Raw genomic sequence first — 22,983 nt, 5'->3', positions numbered from 1 at the left:
TGTAAAATAGTAGTTATATATTTAATGAAAGATAAATATTGTTAAAATGCATAAAACATTTAATTTAAATAATAGACCACTCTTTGGTATATTATAATATTCTGATTTGAATAAAAAATTATGTACGCTCTAAAAAATCTGAAAATTTAGTCAAGATACTCAGTCCACATGCAGGGCGCAGGTGATTCTGTCCCTCAGGTCCAGATAATTTTGAATAATATAGTTTTTTACCTTAAGCGACTATACAAACAGTATCTTCTTTTCAGGCATTTGAAGTCCACGATACAGCTAAGCTAACTAGATGATTCAGTTATCTTCTTATTGTTGTCTGAATAATATTACTGACCAGGTTATCTGTATAGTAATTATTTATATTAAAACTATACACCTGCAATGATGACACACACAAAGTTATATATCACTTAAATAATTTATCGGAAATTAGATTTTATCGACGATTTTGACAAAGCTATCATTTTTATCGAAATCGGCCGAATAAATAAATTTGTTAATACAATTTTAGAAATGAATACATCGAATCACATATTTTGATAATATATTCGATCGATTTCATAAAACTCGCATACCTATTCGGTGTACCTATATATCAGTAATAGTAACCATGATATCTGTCTGACATTTTCACGGTAACCATCGTAATAATTGGAAGTTTCTTGTTTTTTGGTAACGGTTTTCGTAGATTTGATCAAGGAGAGTCGCTTAACGACGTTACAGCGGAAATCTCTGCAGGGTTGGCTAAGATCCCGTGGCGATCCACCGTCAACAACATCGCAACGTCCGGTTTCCGGACCGTCCGAAGCTCCCGTCAAACGGTACCGATCGACCAGACCTCGGATGCTCAAAGACATTGTTGAGTCTGGCGCCTACGAACCGGAAGCCTACAAACCTAGCACAAAACAAAGTAAACGCAAAAATATTTATAGAAAAATTATTAGTGAAAAATACATAGATGCACTAATAAAACATTACGTCACATTTAGTAGGGTAACTTGTATAATGTATAGTTAAAGTGGCACGTTTATTGTCATAGGTGCCAAGTATTTTTTTTTTATTGAGAATAAGACTTCAACAGCTAGGTCATTAGCTTGCAATTGTAGATACAATATTATTAATTGATACTTTAGTTATGATTGTATGTTACATGATTACAGATTAAGTGATAGAATTATATTATATTACATTATATTTGGTACGCGTGGATTTAGCTTAATATTTACATTTTTTTGTCGATGCCAATGGATTTGATTAAGAAGCTATGGATATGTTATGTTCTCCAAATGCCTCCTTCATTGAAGAAGGCTCGCTGAGGATTTTTCTTGCGTTGACATACAACGGGCAATCAAGGACTATGTGTTTGATCGAGAGCAGTTCGTTGCATTGGTTACATAGAAGATGTTCATAAGGTTTTATGTTATTTATGTGGGTGACGTTGATATGACTGATTATTGTCCTTGTGTTGATAGTTTCGGAACGTCTAGATATTACAACCAAGTTATTTTGTATTTCGTATAAACAATGTTTAATAACGCACTTTAGGGATATTTTCTCTTAACTATTGGATAGCTGTTATTGTTATAAATATTTGTACTATTTGATATTATTTAAATTTTCGTTATTCGCAATTCGATCTTGATGTAGCTAATAAAACAGGTGAGGTGTTAATAAACAATGAAAACAAATTATTAAGGTGCCAATAATTACGAAAATAACTATATACAAGTTACCCTATTTGAGCTACTCTGTAGTTAAGTTAATGAGTTTTAGTTATGAATAGTTAATTAATGTAAATAATTGCTAGAAAATTACAACGGCGAAAAAGAAAAATTACAGAGTATTATGGCTTACGGTAGAGTGACTAAATTGGACCCAGTTGCTGTAGTCAAAGTTTCCAATATCCAAAAAACCTCCAATGAATGTACCGATGAAGAACTGATTAACTCAGGTAAAATAATTAAATAGTTTACAGTTTGTTAAAATACAAACAAATTAAATATTAAGTAACACAGGTAATTAAAATGCAATACTGATGTTAGAATTAAACGCATAGAATTCAGTCTATAGTAAAATAATTCCAATTAATTTCATTTTACTTTGTACTCTATTGAGTTTATTGCAATGCAAAAGAAAATATAGGTAGGTTAAATTAAACCTGAATTTAACCTTATAAAATATAATGTTGTAAGTTTAATCGATTATATACCTACTGGATGATAAATTAAGTGTTTTCAATAATTTTCAGATTTTTACTATAACTATATAAATATGTTTTTTTTTTAAAGATATCATAATAATATGATACGTTTACAAAATATATTAAGGTATATTTATAAAATAAATGGCAAAAACGTGGAATTTCAACCAGATGCAACAAATTTATAAATGATCATAAATATTAACTGACATTAGTTAAAAAGTATTTTGAACGAAGTAATGGTAATAATAGTTGAGTAATAAAATTATTGCCTGAAGTCACTTCAGTGAAGTGTTTTCAAAAGAATACAAATAATAAAAACAATTCACAAAATAACAGTTGTATTTATGGTTGCATTATACCTAAACTTTGGTATAATTATATATATCAACGAGTACTCTCCGATTATTACATCGAAATATATGTACGAAACTAAAGTAAGGCGGTATTTGTATTACTTTAAAAGCGAGATTGCATGTTTACGTACTCTAAAAATACGAAAACCATTTTTTGTTCTTCATTGTTAAAAAAGTTTTTTATGTTGATTAATATTTATTGCCTTAATATCTGAGAAACAAATTTCGAGTTAAAGATAAATAATAACTGTCAAAATAGATGTATTTGTAGGTTAGGTTAGGTAGGTATTAGTGGTTAAAATGTTTTTAATGATTTCATATCTATAGTAAAAATATACTAAAGCATATTAAGCTATTTTTTTTTTTTTTTTGGTTTTTCCGGCCTTTAAGACCATCCCGAAAAACAAATTTTTATTATGAATAATTGTAAAAATTAGAGTATGACGCGATCGAGATACTAAATTAAAAATTAAATTTTTCATCGAGTACCATTGGTTAGGTTTTCTGGTAGTATATTGTGTGATACTTAAATTACATTTAATACCAATTATTGGTGTGCATTATACAGTAGCGTATTTATGGAAGGGCTTATTGCGTTATACCTTCCCTCATAACGCTATTCTTTTGCTTAATGCATATTTAAATTGGATCATAACTAATATTTCAATACATTTTCAACAATATATTAGTTTCGATATTTAGCTTGATTTAAGATATAACTTATAAACTTATACATTTATTAACGTAATTAGGACGTTATAAATAATAACTTTAATGTAATGTTATTTAATATTTTAAAACCCTCAAAAGAAAAACAATGGTTTACAATTAGGGTCACTGACAGTATACATTTTTACAATTTTTACTTGAAATTTATTAATTCATGATATCTCAAATAGTCAAAACTAATTAACGAACTTTACAATCTCAATAATTTAAAAAAAAATCAGCTTGTAAAAAAAATTCGTTATTGGATTTAACTGACCTTATTTGGCATGTAATGCTACATAATTTTCAAAAATAAATTGCAGTATAATTTTTTTTTTTTTTTTTTTTTTTTTTTCTTTATTTGAGATAAACAATCTATACCTTAGGGGCACAATAAGTTTATATGGTTAGAGAATTTACAACATGATACGCTTGACGTGAGAAGTCATCCACTAATGACACTCAAATTGATTGATTTTTTTTTTTTAATTTTTTAAATTTTTTTTTTTTATTTTTTTTTTTTAGAATAATTAGTTAAACAACTGATACTCTGTAAATGATTAGTTGAGGGCAGGGGGTTGAGCAAGTAGGTCACGACACCATTTACGTTTTAAACGTCTGGGTGGGTTACCAGGAATAGTATGGACTGCAAGATTACGTATTAGCGGGTTGCTATTTGAGGAAAGACGATTGTGGAAGCGTTGGTAATGATCTATAGCTTCTTCATGTACCAGTTTCATTTTTAGATCAGTGTGAATAGTGTGGTTTGAGACGTAAGGAGGAGCGTTTAGAAGTTTCCTGAGTGCTATGTTTTGAAAAGTTTGTATTTTGTTTATATTTGATTTTTTTGCATTACCCCATAACTCTATTCCATAAGTCCAGACTGGTTTGATTAAAGATTTATATATGAGCAGTTTTGAGTTGATATTAGTGAATTTGTTATTGTTAATAAATGTTTTAAGAAGGCGTAAACGAGCGTTTAAGTTTGTTCGTTTAGACTTAATATGGTGGGCCCAGGTTAATCTACGATCTAAAGTTAGTCCAAGATATTTAACTGTTTGTGAGTTTGGAATAGGGATGCCATGAATGGAGACAGCTGGGCAGGTAGGAGGTCTAAGGGTAAAAGTACAATGTATGGATTTGGACTGATTTATTTTCAACCGCCAGTTGGTGTACCATTCCTCCATGAGGGAGAGGTGATTTTGAAGATGGTGGGAGGCAATAACCGGGTCATTATTTATTGAGATTATAGCTTTATCGTCAGCATAGTCGGCGACTAGCGTATTCGGGGAGGTTGGTTGATCAGAGGCGTAGATGTTGTAGAGCACAGGCGAAAGAATTCCACCTTGTGGAACGCCTGCCGATATTTTGGCTATACTGGAGAGGGTTTCACCGAAACGAGTACTGAAATATCTGTCAGAAAGATATGATTTAATGATCAGGAAGTATACAGGATGTAAAAATTTTTTCAATTTGAAAAGGAGCCCATGGTGCCAGACCCTATCAAATGCTTGAGAGATATCAAGAAAAACGCAAGTACAATATAATTTTTTTTCTAAAGCATAAGAAATTGCATCTACAACTCTATGAACTTGGTGGATTGTTGAGTGGGTAGATCGAAATCCAAACTGAGAGTTGGGAAGAATGGAATTCATAGTTAGGCATGGTAGAATACGTTTAAGTAAAAGTCTTTCAAGGATTTTAGCGAAAAAAGGTAATAGACTAATGGGGCGATAAGAGGAAATGGTGTCAGGAGGTTTATTGGGCTTTGGAACCAGAATAATAATCGAGAATTTCCAGAGGGAAGGAAAATATGAAAACCTAAGAACAGAGTTAAATAGATGTGAGAGGTGGATGATCGCTTTTTTTGGCAGGCATCTGGCAACTTCAGCAGTAATTTGATCAAACCCGGGAGATTTTTTGAGAGGGTATTTATCAATAGCATATTTAACTTCATTCGGAGTGAAATGTTTGACAGGGAGAGCAACTGGTAGTGGGGAGTTTAGAAACTCTTCCACAGAGTTGATGTTATTTGGAGAGGCAATATCAGGGTGAGGTTGGAAAGTTTCAGATAGGTGGAGTTTGAACAGTTCAGCTTTATCTGTATCAGATATAGCAAAGCTGCCATCGTTTTTTTTTATTGGGACGTTAGGGGCTTTAGTTTTACATGCATTTTTTGTTGCTTTCCAAAGACTACCATCATTTGCAGAGAGATTAGTTAGAAAGCTTTCAAAAGATTTAGTTTTGAGTTTAGCTAACAATTTTTTTAGATGGTTGGCTAATTTATTATATTTTTGCTTGTGTGAAGGCAAGCGGGTTCGCTGGTAAAGAGCCCTTGACCTACGTTTTTCAACAATGATTTCACGAATGTGGACTGGTATAGCAGGAGTCTTAGAAAGTTTGAGGGAGGTGACTGTAGATGACCAAGCTGCACTTTGAATGAGGTTTGTGAAATTGTAAACAGCTAGATCCAGGTCGTCATAGGATTTTAATTTAATGTTTAATTTGATTTGTTGGTCAACAAGGTCATGAAATTTGATTTTATTAGTAGTATGGTTAAATAATTTCGGGGATTCCTGTCGAAGAGGAGGAGAGACATTAAGAGTTAGCAGTACTGAGGAATGGTCAGAATTTAAGTCAAGTATATTCTCCGTAGTACAGTGAATGTTGTTTGGGATTTTTGTGATGAAAATATCTAGAATATCTGGGTTTTTACGTGCTGAGGTCGGCCAATATGTTGGGCCTGGTGGAGCAAGGACTTTAAGATTTTCTCTAGTTACAAAATTATGAAGAACCTGACCACGCGGATTGTTTGCACGGCAACCCCAGGAATGGTGTTTTGCATTGAAGTCACCACCAATAATGCAATTGTTATGCACAGAGTTAAAGTAATTAGTAAAATTTTGAAACGTTATCTTATGTTTTGGAGGAGAGTAGACGGCCGCAATAGTAATAGGAATATTATTTAACTTTATGATTAGGGAACAGGATTGTAAATAATTAAAACAAAAATGTGGAAGAGGTTGAAATTGAATAGCATTTTTTATGAGAATAGCGACACCACCATGAGCCGTGTTATCAGGATGGTCGGTTTTTAAAAGCTTATACCCTGGTATATAAATGTTGGAGTATTTGGTGAGATGGGTTTCAGTAATAAGTGCTAAGTCAATGCGTGAATTGTAAAGAACTGTTTGGAGTTCGTTGACGTGATTTTTTATTCCATTTGCATTAAATTGTAGTATTAAAAGTGATTTATTTGTAGCTTTGTCTGACATTTTATTTAGCAAGAAGTTTTTCGATTACTTTGGTGAGTAGGGATATTAGAGGATTTATCAGTGATTTGAAATCCTCAAGGAAGTTTGTGATGGTAGAATTTAAATCAGGAGCGGTTGAAGGAGTTGGATTATTAGCTGACCTACCAGAAGTAGCCTGGGCATAGGTGGGGGAATGAGAATCGGGCTGAATTGGGTGGGTGTCATTTATTGGATGACTATCTCTAACATTTGTGGTATTAAATCTAGTGTTAGTTGGTACAAAGTTACTTTTGGTGTATGGTTTTTTGGCACGCTGGAGATCCTTGTATATGGAACAGCCTTTGTAACTTGCAGGATGATCGCCTCTACAGAGAGCACACTTTGGTGGATCGGAGCGTGGATTTGGACAGTCGGGGGACTTGTGATTTGAGCCACAGCGGACGCAGCGTGAAGGGTAACCGCAGTAGGTTTTTGTGTGACCGTATTCCTGACAGTTTGTACATTGGCTGATTGTTTTAGACTTGTAGGGCTCTTCGACTTTGATTTTCGTGTGCAACAGTGAGGACAGATGAAAGATTTCAGCTGACTTGATTGATGGCTCTAGATCTACGAAAAAGAGCGGAAGTGGAATTTTTGTTACTTTGTTGAGAACATTTGTAACACGTCTTATTTCAAACAAACGAACTTCTAGTTCTTCTTTAATTGTGTCTACATTAGTGGTTGGATGAAGGTTACGTATGACGACACGGAGTGGTTTATCTTGTTTGAGCTGGTAAGTGTGAAATTCCGCTTCTTGATCTTTTAAAAAGTGAATAAGTGCCCTGTATGATTCAGGATTCGATGTTTGAATTTTTAAACGGTCAGCAGACGTTTTGCAGAAGAAATTATCTACACCAATTAATTCAATTAGCGATGTACATAGGTCTAAGTAGTTTAACACGCCCCTTACAAAAATAGGAGGTGGGGGTTTGAAAACTTCGTCTGAGATATCATTGTTTGGTTCGTCAGGCAGCTGTTGAGAAGACGAGTTTTGGTCAGGCTCGTCAAGTTGATTTAGGATTTCAAACCGATTTGTTGATTTAAACAGTTTGGTTTTTTTTTTTTTTAATATTTTGCGATATAATATTGACCTGATCGCTTGTCGATGAGGTTTGAGAAGATGAAGAGAGATTTCTTTTACCTTGAGTAGCATGAGTAACATTGTCATTTGGATTTTTATTTGAAGTTGCGTCGTCATATTTGGTATTAGAAGCGTGAGGGTTTGACTTAATTGGCTGACTGGACGTTGTTGTTTTGCGTTGACCGATTTGCTGATTAGCTCTATTATTAATATTATTCATAATTAATTAAATTGCGGCGGCGGCGGCGGCGGCGTGTGTTTGTTTTATCTAGACCGCCTGGTGGCGGTCGCAGATAAGGAGAACTCGTATGCACTATTGCGTAATAACGCAGTAATGTGAGTACGGCGAACTTATGTAAGGATTTTAAACGACGATTTTGGAGAACTTATACAAGCGACGTTGGTAAGTTTATCATAATAAAAACACTGCTAGTAGGTTGCGAAAAAAGAAACACTAAAGTACAACTAAGATTTACTCATTGTCACTGAAAGTGAACGCTAATGAGTGCGATTATATTAATTACGAGAGGAGCGCACAGAGACACGTGTGTATCGGATGGCTTCCACCGTGGAACTGCAGTATAATTTAGAAACATAAGTTTGAAAATTATAGCCCCGCTCACATATCCAATGTACCTACCCAGTACCCATATTACCTGAAAGAACGGTGTTGTGTTTACCTATACTATATTTTATGCTAATCAAAAAAATCGACGCCTATTATTAGCATACATACGACCTTTTTATAACTTGGCTTAGCCATGTCTAGTTTTCAAACACTTTTCAAAACTCAAATCATACCTACGAATACTTTCAGTATTCAATTTTTAACGACTTAACGTTGTTTCTTTATAGTCTATAGCACAGACGTTGGTATAGACTCTATACCAACGTCTGTTTCGCTGCTACAGCAAAGAAGGCCAAACGAAAGAAAAAGTAAAATAAATTCTTTTTCAAATGTAACATTACACCCCTGTTAGTCTTATGAAATGCTTATAGAATAAGATTTCACACAAATGTAAATTATTAATTTAAACATAACTTTTGTGTGTATCAAATAATTGTATAATAATAATATAATATCGTATGTTTTTTTTAAAAAATTGTTCATAATTGATTTAAATTTTTATATAAAATGTTGTGATTCTTAGTATAAATTTTATATAAAACAATTTCCTAGAATCATTTTAAACAATGTTTGAGAAGGCAGATACTCAAAGTTCTAGTGCTACTTTAGTTTTAGTACGTAAAATAAATAAATCAATTATTAAATAAATATTTTCATTATTACACATAATATGCACATAGTAAATAACATAGTTACCTACTTTTAACCATATTTTACTAAATAGCAAATTTGATATTCATGAATTGAAAACTATACCCATGTTTACATGGGTATAAAAATAAATCATTGGGATGCAAAATGTAAATGCTCACGTGGTTGCATCCCATAAATTACTTGACTGGAAACGAACCAAAAACAAATGTGACAACTATATTAGTATATGAACATCATGTTACTTTTTTAAACAGAATATCATATTGTGAACTATACGTGGACTACCGTTGTAATCAAATAGTGAGATTTAGTCCAAATGTATAGGTTCTTATACGTTTATAGCTAAATTAAAAAAAAAAATTATATATGAATTAATCTGTATCGACTGTATCATATTCAGTAAAATCATTCATATCTGATGGGTAATCTTTACCATAATATACTGTAGGTACACTATTGTCAGTGACTATCAACGTACAATAGTAAGTTATTGACGATAGGTGGCCTAAAGTTTGTTCAATAAATCACTATAATTTGATTATAAAAACTAGTTTAAAATTCGTGCAGTGTTTGTTTTTAAATTGAACAAGATGTTTAATGGCAACTAACTAAGGGAAATTTAGCCCTGCGGTCACTTTTAGCTTCGTCTATCGTCCGATAATTAGATTAAATAATTTGTGCGAGTGTGCGTATAATGTTGCGTAGTTTTATTTTAGATAAGTTTTATATTTTGTGTCTATTTATAATTATTGTGAAATATTTTTTTATGAAGAAATATTCTTTTCCTACCACTCTCACAAAATAGCACTATTTTAAAAATTAGTTAAAATGTAAATTTTTCTAACATATTTTTATAACTGAGGGATTAGAAAAAAAATTTACTAAATAATAAATTAGTTACATTTTTTTAACATAATTTAATTTACTTAAATGTTTTTTTAATGACTTTGAATTTAGCCGTCTAAATTCAGTATTCCACGTTAGTCGATTTTGATACACATTTTAAATAAAGTTTGTATATGACGGTAATAACAATTTATGTACAGAAAATATTTTAGGTATAGTTATCATATAATTTAAGATATTTTTATATTGTGTAAGTACTTATAAATATTAAGTTTTTAATTACAGTAAATATATATATAAAAAAAATCATTACTGTATGATTACATTTTAAGCATAAACAATGTGCTTCACTTTAAACTTTTGTTTACTATTACGATTAAAACTTAATAATATCGATTTTCTTATATTCATTATTATATACACGATAATATGTACTGAGGATAAATCGTTTCAGCTATATTCAGTAATATCGTTTATTAATGTCTAGTTATATAATTATTGTGATGATAAATTATAATATAAATATAATATATATATATAATTATAATAAATTATACAATTTATTATATTATATTATATTATCACATATTATCCAGAAGGCCGAATGTCTATTTGCATTGTGCACATCTAAATTTCTTATGACTAAATTTATCAATTATTCTCTTAAACAATATAAAACAAATTTCAATTATAAAATATCACATTTGATTTCAACAAAGCGTATTAGGTATATTCAAAAATTGCATATTTCATAGTTTCACATACTTATTTTGATTTATTGTTTATTATTTTAGATTCTGAACGAAGTGATGAATGTATTGATTTTACAATGATGTGTGTTTTTTTTTTTTTGTGTGTCTGTGTACAGCATAACTAGTCGAAATAATGCTTCGATTTCAAACTTTGGGGGTGGTTTCCAATGTAAAAGTGAAGATCATTGGTGCATTATAGAGGTCAAAAGTAAACATTTTTCAAAAAAATCGAGAAAAACAAAAAAAAAAATGACAGAAAAACGGGAATTTTTACGCAAAATCAGTTTTCGACCAAATCGATTTTTTTATATGGTTGTAATTCAAAAACTAATCACTGTAAATACTTGAAATTTTCACCAAATGATTATGTTAGTGTTATCTATATACAGTTTAATTTTCAAAATTTTTTGACTTTTTTTGATTTATTTATAGACCACTGAAATTTTCGATTTTTTTGAGAATTTTTTTTTAAAGTGTTGGTAAAAAAATGTTGGACGACCAAAAAAACTTGAAAATTTAATACAAGGTTCCTTATGAGTTGTTCTTATTGTAACTAAAAAAAATTAAAAATCGTAAGTCACAATTTTTTATTATAAGCGTTTATAGTTCAAAATTTTACGAAATCTGTCGAAAACGCGAAAATTTGCAAGTAACTTTGAAGTTGAAAAATCATAAAATTTTTTGCGTTTATAACTAAGGATTAAAAATACAACACTAAGTTCTCCATAAGTTTTCCTTCAAGTAGCTATAGAGAAAACTCGAAGCATCATTATAGGAAAAATTTTAAGTGCGTTTGAATTTTAAATTTTTACGAAATAGCGTAACGATAACGATTTATCCTGAAACGATTTTAAATATTTGTTATTATTCAAAAAGTATAAGTCCTAGATACTTGAAAATTTTACCAGTTATTAGGATTGGTATTTTCTTTACATGATTAAATTTTCAAAATATTTTGACTTTTTTTGAGATATTTATAGACAACTGATCTCAAATTATCTTAGATCGAAAAGTTTTTCTTTTTATACCTAAGATTTGAGAATTTAATACAAGGCTCATAATACAGTTTTGCAATAGCAGTTGAAAAATAAAAGAAATATATGGCCACATTTTTTTTACATGCATTAACATTTTAATTTTGACAACATACGTAAAAATCGCGAAAATTCATAAATTATTTTATTCTAGAAATTCATAAAAATTTTCCTTTTATACCTAAGATTTGAAAATTTAATACAAGGCTCCTAAAATATTTTTACAATAGCAGTTGAAAAATAAAATAAATTCGTAGTTACAATTTTTATTTATAAGCATTCAAATTTTGAATTTTGACATAATACGTAATAATCACAAAAATTCGCAAATTATTTTAAGCTAGAAATTCATTAAAAATTTTCTTTTTAAATCTAAGAGTTGAAAATTTAATACAAGATTCCTTACAAATTTGTCAATCTTTATCACAAAAAAAATGTCCATCGGAATTTCAAATTAAATTTTTATTAGCATTTGAATTTCAAATATTGACAAAAATTCGTCAAAACCATGAATATTTGTAAATTATTTTGTAGTTCAAAACTCGTAATATTGTTTGTATTTATATCTAAGATTATAAAATGTAACACTAAGTTTGCCATAAGTTTTGCTTCAAATAGGTATAGAGAAAATTTGAAGCGTCATTATAGGAAAAATGTTTTGAGCGTTTGAGTTTTAAATTTTTATGAAATCGCGTAATGATAACGATTTATCTTCAAACCAGGTATTCGTATATCTATGATAATATAAAGTATGGAATGTTTTTGGAAAAATTGATTAACCATGCCTTATTCAAAATGCGTCCTAATTGAAAAATAATTTATTTGTTTCAAAATAGAATATATGACAATATTTAAATATAATATATCCTAGACTGACAAAACATCTCCGTTCAGAATCGTTTTTCGTATACAATGATACCTATCATTGCATTCAAATTTAATCCCATCCATTACACTCATTACAGTAACCTACTGTACAGCAGAGCGACATCCACGACTTACCCGCTTTTTTGAACTTAAATTCGTGTCATTTTCCGTCTATTTAGTACACAATCGATTAACATAATATACCCATATCCTCACGTACGCAATAATTGTATAAAAAACAAAATGATTTAATGTGAAATCAATATATCACATTAATTGTGCTGTCAGCATTTAATTTGAGAAGTTAAATAGTGATAAATATAGACATATTCATAATTTGTTTCTGAAATAGCTTGGTTGTATAACAGTGCTGGTTTTTACTTCTTTTTCTACAACGTATGGTAGGTATAGCGTTCAGCATTGTGAAAATCGAAAAATGACCAACCATCAAAAGTATCAAATATATTACATTCCAAACGACCGTATTAGGTCTGCTTGAAACTTTTGGAGCAGAGTGTTTAAAGGAAAATGTTTTTTTTTTTTTTTTAAAAGAATCTCAGTAAGACCAATACAAACTGTATAAAATATAGGTATTAAATATATTATACTCGTACTTACCCGTTATCTACGGATTACGTTTAAAGGTTACCTAAGGTTATCGATGAAAGAGTAAAAGAATAATTTGATGCTCAGAGTGATTTTTTGAGATTTTTCATTTTTAATGTTCACCAATATTAAATTCTAAATGTGAGTTCTAGCGCATTATTTCTGTAAACGACATTCTGTGCACATAAATAAATACATTTTGAATTCCATTTATGATGTTAAAGCGTTTGAAGTTTATATATTAGTTAAGTGAAGTGGTAAAGGATATTATTATCATTTGAAATATTATTGCGTATAACTAAATAATATTTGTAAGTTGTAACCTTTGAATGAGTAACTTTGAACCATTAACTTGCCTTTAATAATATTCAATGTATTAATTTATACCTACACCAATGTTTTCAGTAAAAACAAATTGCATTATTTGCGTTACAAAATGCAAAATTAAAAAAAAAAAGCGGTTAAGTGGGTATCGCTCTGCTGTACATGGTTATGGGGGTGGGGTGGACCTCTGAATAGGGTAGGTTAAATTTGAATGCAGTGATAAGTATCATTGTATACGAAAAACGATTCTGTACGGAGACGGTTTATCTGTCTAGGACATATTATAGATTATTAAAAATTTTCAAATCTTAGATTTAAAAAGACATTTTTTTATGAATTTCTAGCTTAAAATAATTTGCGAATTTTCGTTATTTGTACGTATGTTGTCAAAATTTAAATTTAAATGCTTGTAAAAAAAAAATATGACTTCCTATATATTTCTTTTATTTTTCAACTGCTATTGTAAAAATATAGTAGGAGCCTTGTATTAAATTTTAAATTCTTAGATTTAAAAAGATAAACTTTTATGAAATTCTATCTAAGATAATTTGAAAATTGCGGTAATTTTTACGTATTAAATCAATATTTGAACTTCAAATGTTAATAAAAAAATTGTGCCCATGTATTCTTATAATTTTTTAATCACTCCAAGAATAACTTATGAGAAACTTTGTATTAAATTTTCAAGTATTTTGATAGGGCCAAAAAAATTTTATTGACACTTCAAAAAAAAAATTTCAGAAAAATTGAAAATTTCAGTTGTCTATAAATATCTCAAAAAAAGTCAAAATATTTTGAAAATTAAATAATGTAAAGAAAATGCCAATCTAAATAACTTGTGAAATTTTCAAGTATCTACGACTTATACTTCTTGAATAATTACAAATATTTAAAATCGTTCAGGATAAACCGTTATCGTTACGCTATTTCGTAAAAATTTAAAATTCAAACGCACTCAAAATTTTTCCTTTAATGATGTTTTTCTCTATAGCTACTTGAAGGAAAACTAATAGAAAACTTAGTGTTGTATTTTTAATCCTTAGTTATAAACACAAAAAATTTTATGATTTTTCAACTTCAAAATTACTTGCAAATTTTCGCGTTTTCGACAGATTTCGTAAAAATTTGAACTATAAACGCTTATAATAAAAAATTGCGACTTACGATTTTTAATTTTTTTTAGCTACAATAAGAACAACTCATAAGGAACCTTGTATTAAATTTTCAAGTTTTTTTGGTCCTTCAACATTTTTTTACCGGCACTTCAAAAAATTGAAAATTTCAGTGGTCTATAAATAACTGAAAAAAAGTCAAAAATTTGTGAAAATTAAACTGTATATAGATAACACTAACATAAACATTTGGTGAAAATTTCAAGTATTTACAGTGATTAGTTTTTGAATTACAACCATATAAAAAATCGATTTGGTCGAAAACTGGTTTTACGTAAAAATTCTCGTTTTTCTGTCATTTTTTTTTTGTTTTTCTCGATTTTTTTGAAAACTATTGGAATATATTAACTTTTGACCTGTATAATGCACCAAGGATGTTCACTTTTACATCCGAAACCACCCCTAAAGGTTGAAATTGAAGCATTATTTTGACTAGTTATGCTTTTCACAGACACACAAAAAAAAAACACACACATCATTGTAAAATCAATACATTCATCACTTCGTTCAGAATCTAAAATATCGCAGAAAAAATACTACTAAAATGCTACTCGATATTTTTCACTTTGAGCAAAATGTATGTATCATAAATATTTTGTGGTTTTAATTTAAATAATATCGGGATAGGTTAAATCCTCAACGAAGTCGATGCCTATATGATAAAACTTTGCAGACAATTACAAGACTAAATGCAGTTGAAAATCTTAAAAAAATATAATCCCAATAATGTCTAAAGCACCTGAAACCGAAAGCTGATTTTGAATTAAATATTTAAACCTTTTGCGCACATATACATCATATTCGTTCGCTGATTCGTTGATCCAACGTGTTAGCGTATTTTTTTTCACTGATAAAAACGGTGGTGAAGATATAAATTTATCATTGACGTCGATCTGTTTTGCGATTATTGGTCCTTTGATTTATGCAAACATTATACCGACATGATGTGTGAGACGACGTTTTCTGCCGGTCTAGAACTTAACTTCTTACGAGTCGGACAGCTCTCGTATTCCGAATTGATTTTTGCCGTCAAATAAACGTTAAGAACTTTTTGAATTAAATCAGAATTTTTTTACTTCAATAATATGTATATTCCGCTATAGAAAACTTCACAGGTTTTTTTCAAACAGAAATATATAATCGAACCTTTTCTGGAATAGTTTATAAGTTATTATTATATTCACTTAATACTTTAAATGATTATTTCTAATTAAGACTTCGAACTTTTTAATGGATCAGCAACTTTTTAAAATTTAAATTGCCTAAGTTGGGGTTTATGAACTGATTATTATTTAAGAAGAACTAATAACTAAACAACAAAGTAAACATACTACATACAGGTAGATTCCGAAAAAAAAAAAAATTATTTCCGCGGTGTAAACGATGTGCAGTATCCAATTGAAATTATATATATATATCATGCATATTATAAAGAATTATTTTTATTTAGATACTATTACAACTTGAAACTTGTTAAGCTTTTAACAATTTAATCTTTAAAATGGTTTGGTATTAAACCCATATAACTCGTAAACTTTTTGAACTTAAATACGATATTTTGATGGTATGTCAAAAAAAAAGAGAATTTTCAAAAGATCAGTGGTGATTATGTTTCTGAAGGTTTCGTGATTTTCATAATATTGACTCGTTTAGACTCAATATAACGAAATAACTTATTTAAAAACGGATGTAATTGACAGTCTATACATACTCACAGAATGAAATGATATTAGACATCGTGCGGGTAAAATTACGTTATTAAGGCGACAGTTGAAAATAAATTATAAATTTACAAGAAAATACAATACGCCGGAGATGCGTCAAAACACTGATACACTAACATCATTAATTTTTTTATATAATTTAGTATATTATAAAATCAATGCTAACACGTACGAAATCGGTTTGAGTGCAGTGTAGTGAATGTTATGCATTAACCTACCTATTCGATTTAGTATTGTATTGTGCTTTATGCGTATCACAATTATTCGCGAACACAAGACATGTCATTTATTAAATTATAGGTGTGGGTGATGACTGGTGGGTGTATGGTATACTTGTGAAGCATAATATTATTATATTATTTAGGTAACCGTTGCACCCATACCATTATTATGTATAAATACCACCCCCCCCCCCCTGATTCGATTGTAGTTTTGGCCTGCAGACGCGATACGTTCGTTTTAGGTTTGAAATTATTGTTGCTTTCAATTTCTTATGTGCTTTTAAAATCGTACCTATATTATAAATAATCTAACCATTCTAACCTTTATGCGTGTGTGTTGTACATGTACTTCACATACGAGTACTACGTTCAGTGTGTAAAGGATGTCGTTTGTAAATGTATTATATTATACTGTTCCTTATTCGATTCCAGTGTTTATAGTAATGAATTTCAAACGATTTTAGACGTGTATTTCATATTACCACGATTTTACAATATCACGTAACTTAATATTGAATTAAAATTAAAGTTTTCCAATAAAACGTAACTTAATATTAAATTAATGCATCGGAAACGCTTAAGCGTGCTATGTGTATTGTCGTTGTATTTGCGTGTTTAAAACTGTAAGTGCTATATAGAAAAATAAAAAAAACATAAAAAATCAAATACATATTATAATATAGTATTATGGCGCTATTTTTTCGTTCGATAGCACTAAAGAATCAATGAAGTGCATCATCGAAATACGCAAGTGAATTTTAGCGTTCCGAAAAATAATTTCATAACTGATCCGACTGTCAACAAAGAATTAAAAAAAACCATAAACAATTTCGGTAAATTTAATTTCAAAACTTTGATAGAAAAAATCGTAAAGAAATCTGGGTGGATTACTTGAAATTTCTTTGGATGATAGTTGGACTTTTACTCTTAAAATATTTAGTTGGCAAACCATCTTGTTTGGTTGTACGGTCGGACAATACGGCGATCAGTTGCGAAAATCTGAAATCTAATTCGCTCCGTTACGCCGCATGGAATCTAGTTTATATAATATATTGTTAGAATAATCCGTCTCCAAACCGTGTGCAGTTTTTTTTTGCGCAAAAAACAAATCCTATATAGTATATAAGTCATTTATAAAGATGCATCTCAGTTTTACTGTACCTCAAGATCACGGTAAACTCAGAATCAGTGCATATATTTGTGAAATAATTTGATCTAGATGGGAAACCCACAAGTCACGAATTGGATTTAGCACATGATATATTTTTTAACATACTTTAACTCTTTAAACTGTTCTTATTGTGTATTAACACATTATTTGAGATTTTTGTCAAAATCAATCAAGTATTTTTTGAGTATACAACAAATATATTTTGTTTTTAAGATAAAGTTTCTTTAATCTATCCCATATGTAAACTCGATGATTTTATGTTTGATGCACGCGTATGTATATACGTCCTGATATGCCAAGTAACCAATGGCAACCATTATTTATTTACAAAAAAGTTTCAGTTTCCTTCTTGGTTCTCAAAATCTTTGTCCTATATAGAAACACTTAAAGCATGCACATTTTAGAAAATCCTTTCTCTACATTATATCGTGGAACGAAACTACTGTCCAAAGTCCATACTTAAGCTTCGGTGATTCCAGCTTGGCGATGATGAATCAGTCAGCCAGGAAAAGGTTTTCTTATAATATGTATATGTGTATTATATGCATGGATAAACAGATAACATGAACTATCGTTTCATGGTTTTGGAATACGACAAAATTCGTTATTTTTTTAGATGGGACAACAAAAAGTGTGCCCCCTATCGCCATCAATAATAATCATTTCTGGCAATTTTACAGACTATATTATGTATTTTGTATGGTAGGTACACTAAAGTAGGTTCCAATACACGCGCACCGAAAGTATTTCACTTATTTTTAAGTATTGTGTTTGTTTTTTATAATATTACTAAAATCTTAAACATATTATATTTTCCAGTGATATTAGAAATTGAAGATCGTGAACAATTTCTATCAGATATGGAGAATTTGGGTCAAGGGTCCAAGTACAGTGCTTCCATAATCCACGAGATTTGCGATCGAATAAAAAAATTGGAAGCGTTTGTCAGTAAAAATTCCTGTAACCACAGAATGACAGATGTGAAAGACATTGCCAATAAATATCGAATACCGTTGGGATTACCAAAAACATTACCGGGATCGTTATCGATCAGTTGAATGATGTGTTTAATTTAATATAAAAAAAAAATAATAATAAAAATAATTTAATCGAATTGTATCGTTTATATAATTCATTCGATTTTCCCACGTCAAATATACGGAATGGTTAGCTACCTATATGACGTTGTCCAAATGTCATAGGTATGTATAGAATTTTAAAATTTAAATAAACTTTTTTTATTTTATTTTATATAAATATATATATATACAAAAACTGTACCAGTTGGCGAAATAAGAGTATGAACTATATACAGGAAAAAAAATTTAAATGTTAAACTTTTACAAACATATAGTTGGACATACAACGTCATACAGTTGGTTTCCGTATATACTTGATGTGGAAGAAAATTGAAAAAGCGCACAAAAATGGAAATCTGTTTCGTTGCACTCGTTTTAACATAATGTATGTAAATTTTGACCTAAGGTAAACACTAAACATATACATGTAGCATGTACATCTATATAAGTCCTAAACCGTATGTCTCATATAATTATGTTCCCGCGGAAAATCAATAATTTTCAATACGGGTTTTTTCAGTGACAAACAGTTATTATAATTTATTTAAACAAGTACTTTGACTTTGATTTATTAAAAAATTATCGTGTATTACCGGTTTAACTTCAGAAACTAAATAGATGCAAACTAGATGAATTATTTTCTTAATGCACCTCTAAGACCATTCAGCAATTAGTTTACATGGTTGTTGATTAATAAGTAACAATCAGTAGTAGAATAATGTTTAATAGATAAATGCTCACAATAATTTAAATATAGTTTTATATTCTTGATTTATGCTTTTTATATGAAATATTTTATTTCTTTTAAATTTTATTTCTCATTAATTGTATAAAGATTACTCACGTTTAACTGCACAGTCTAATACCAAACCAATATATAATATATATATATATATAAGACCTAAAATGTCTTTATTTTATCTTAAAATAAATTATATGATTATAATATTATGTACCTTACACGTTTTACAGTCTACCTACAAAACAAACAATTATATTCAATATTAAGATTTTTGAAGATAGTTAACAGGTATGCTGGCGTACCGAAACGAAATTATTTTTTGCTTTGTATCTACTAAAAAGTTTTAGAATACCTAAGAATATGTTGTAACACTATGAGCTGACGTTTGACAATTAACAATTATATAAGATTAGTTATTACAGTGATTTTGTTAGTACATTACATATTATGGTTAATTTTTTACAATACATTTTCGATTTGTATATATCTTTGATGAAGCTTAGAGTATTTGTGATGGTTTCTATGTTTGGGCCTAGTGATTCGTCTTTATAGTAACCTACCACACCTTTATTATACATTTTGTGTCTAATACCACAGAATATATCAAATCAGAAGGGACACTTTCAATGCAAACAAAAACGTGGCGGCCATGTTCCCGTTGGCTACTTTATCAATTTAGTGTTATCAGTTAAAAAACTGGTATAATTCATGATTTAATTCAAAACATTTACATTAAGATTATTAAAAATCTTAGTAAAAGCATTTGTACGTCTTTAGTGTGTACTGCTTTTTAACTGCAGTTAAAACATGCAGAACATGTTCTGTTGTGATCTGTCGTCTGTACTTTTTTGAATAATATACTGTGCATTAGAAGCATTATATAATTCCATACTCTTTTTATCTTTTTCCTTCTCAATCTATTTTCTTATTTTTAAACCATAATCTTAATGTACCTCTATTATTCAAACTTGCCTTCAAACAATCGTGATCTAAAAATTTCAAAACTACATTTTAGCTTCTAATAAAATATAAAATATATATTTTATTTAATAGAACCTGAATTTTTTTTCCAATATATTGTATTTAATATGAATACCTATTTATTCGATATTTTTATTTGATTTATACTAATCTTATGCAGTTGCTAATTTTAAAATTAAGAATTTTAAGCAATTAATAAGTAATTTGAATAAAACTAGAGTTGGATCTATACATTTTTGGAAAAGCATTGTATTTAACATTTTGTTTTTCTGATATGGTTACACTATTTAGCCAACGGGAAAATGGCCGCCACGCTTTTGAGTATTGGGTATCTTTATCATGTTAATTTTTATCAGTGTCCAGGCCCTGCTAATACTCAAATACTTACATATACTTTTATGAAAATAAAAATTATATTTTTTTTTATTTTATACATTATGAATGTTCTTTAAATATTTATTATTTATCCCATAACAGAAATAGCATTTGCTCTATAGTCTATAGTTTGTTGGTACGTTTAGTTGTATTATAATTATTATAATTATTTATTTAATCCGTCACCCTCTCGGAAAATCCTAACCACGGGCTAAAAAAGAAATGGTGCCATAGCCTTTTACAACATTTTAATATTTAACATTCTAACGCTTCTTAAATAAACCTATAAAATATGTATAAAAAAAATGAATATATAATAATAATATTTTATTTAAAATTAATCACTAGCCAAGAGCCATTAATTATGGGTGCCTAATTTATTCAAAACTTTTCACTACTTTCTCCTTGTTATATAAACTTATTATGCAAATTCGTAAAGATTGTTTATGTCAAATAAAAATGATAATAACAAAAACAAAAAAAATCCGTCACCCATTTAAAGTGAAATACACTTATAAAAAATATAATATATATTTGTATTTTTATAAGAAATGCATTATTATGGTTTTAAACTAGCTTATTTAAATTATTTTTTTTCCATAATATAATATACTATCTAAAAATAATTCATTCACAATAATTATAAATGTCTAATTAATACGGCAACATTATTGGAAAATAGCTGAAGCTTTGTAGGTATGTGTGCATGTTTTTATTAATGCGATGCTCATAATATACATTAATTAAGCACTGTCTATACTTAAGTAGCCAATAATTTTTAGGCAATGCAGGTAATGCCCATTCATCAAATTAATTGTGTTAATAAAGGAAATAATAACAACAGTTTAATTTTCGGCTGTATAATAATATGCGTTTCAAAAATATAATAATATGTTTTCAATAATTATTGTAATATTAAAACTATTTGTTAAACTATGTTATCAGTGGCGGCGTCGGAGACGGGCCAGGTGGTGGTCCATGGCCCTACCACTGACCTGACCTTAGACATAATGGTATAGTCATTTTTCATAAGCAGAAAATATTTAATAATGGTATGTATTTGTATTTTGTTTACTGTATGTAATTTAACATTAACATTTAACAATATAAATACTTCTAAATTATATAATATGATAATTATTGATAATATTCCTAGAATGAATAATACTCCCCCACTTGTATTAATAATTTATTGGTTTTCGGTAGAACGAATAGAACGTATTAAGATAGTATCGTATTCGATATTAGTTATTAGCCACTACCAATTTACCATTATAGACCTATAAACTAATGGACTGCGCGTAGAGAAAGAAACCGTCAGCCAACATTAAGCAAAGGAGATAGAGTTACGAGTTGGGAAAACAGTGTTATACACGTGGAAAAATCGGTATATTAAAAGAGCACTATGGAAAAACAAGTGCCAATAAAAGAAAACGAATTTATATAGGGAATATTCAATTGTATTTTGGACAAAATAACAAATAAGTTAGATAAGAGTGATAGTTCGTAATAAGCGGTATAAGTGCTATCTTAAAATCCAGAGTCAATAACATTTTTAACATATTGTGGCACTATGCTTTCTTTTGCAAAAGCTTATTTAGATGACATAGAATGCCTGAAATCAGAGTTAAAAATATTACACAAGTCCATGAACCGTTATGAAACAAAAAATAATTTAAAAATTAAAGATATTTTCCAATTTCAAAACTTCCTTAAGGAATATGAAATAACATTTTCAGAGACATATAACTATTATGCTCCATTGCTAATAATCAGTGGTGTATTTTGGGTGATTTCTCGGGGGGTGTTAACATTTATTGAACCTCACAAACAAAATTTTTAGTATTATTTACTAATGTAAAAAGACATTGAATTAATTTTTTAACAAATTAATATGTTAGGAATTGACAAGAAGTTTTACATTTGATAAAAATAGTATACTATAAAATAAGTGACAACACTAATGTCCAATATATTAGGACTTTTTTTTAAATGTCAGGGGGTGTCAAGACATGGAGGACACCCCCCCAAAATACGCCACTGCTAATAATAATGTCCATGTCACCAACTGCGTTTGAACGTACATTTTCATGTATGACACATGTAAAGAGTTACTTATAAAATAGTTTATTAGACACTAACCTTACAAGTTTAAGC

General features: G+C 29.2%; 1 protein-coding gene across 2 annotated transcripts in view; it reads left to right on the top strand.

Annotated features, from left to right (window-relative positions):
• The window catches only part of LOC107173380 (UPF0193 protein EVG1 homolog), a 69,775-nt gene extending 51,012 nt beyond the window's left edge, over positions 1–18,763 (top strand). For both annotated transcript variants that reach the window (XM_015523896.2, XM_089228935.1), the window contains exons 5-7: positions 701–922; positions 1,820–1,963; positions 18,469–18,763. In XM_015523896.2, coding sequence (XP_015379382.1) covers positions 701–922; positions 1,820–1,963; positions 18,469–18,707 — 605 coding nt within the window. In that variant the 3' untranslated portion in view covers positions 18,708–18,763. The remainder of the gene's footprint in view (positions 1–700; positions 923–1,819; positions 1,964–18,468) is intronic.
• Positions 18,764–22,983: the final 4,220 nt, after the last annotated feature.

This window comes from Diuraphis noxia, unplaced genomic scaffold (genome assembly GCF_037042655.1).
Source record: "Diuraphis noxia isolate RWA-SAM2 unplaced genomic scaffold, SU_Dnox_SAM2 contig0005, whole genome shotgun sequence".
Taxonomy (NCBI): Eukaryota; Metazoa; Arthropoda; class Insecta; order Hemiptera; family Aphididae; genus Diuraphis; species Diuraphis noxia.
The sequence above is the reverse complement of the archived record's forward strand: the minus strand, read 5'-3'. Positions and strand labels throughout refer to the sequence as shown.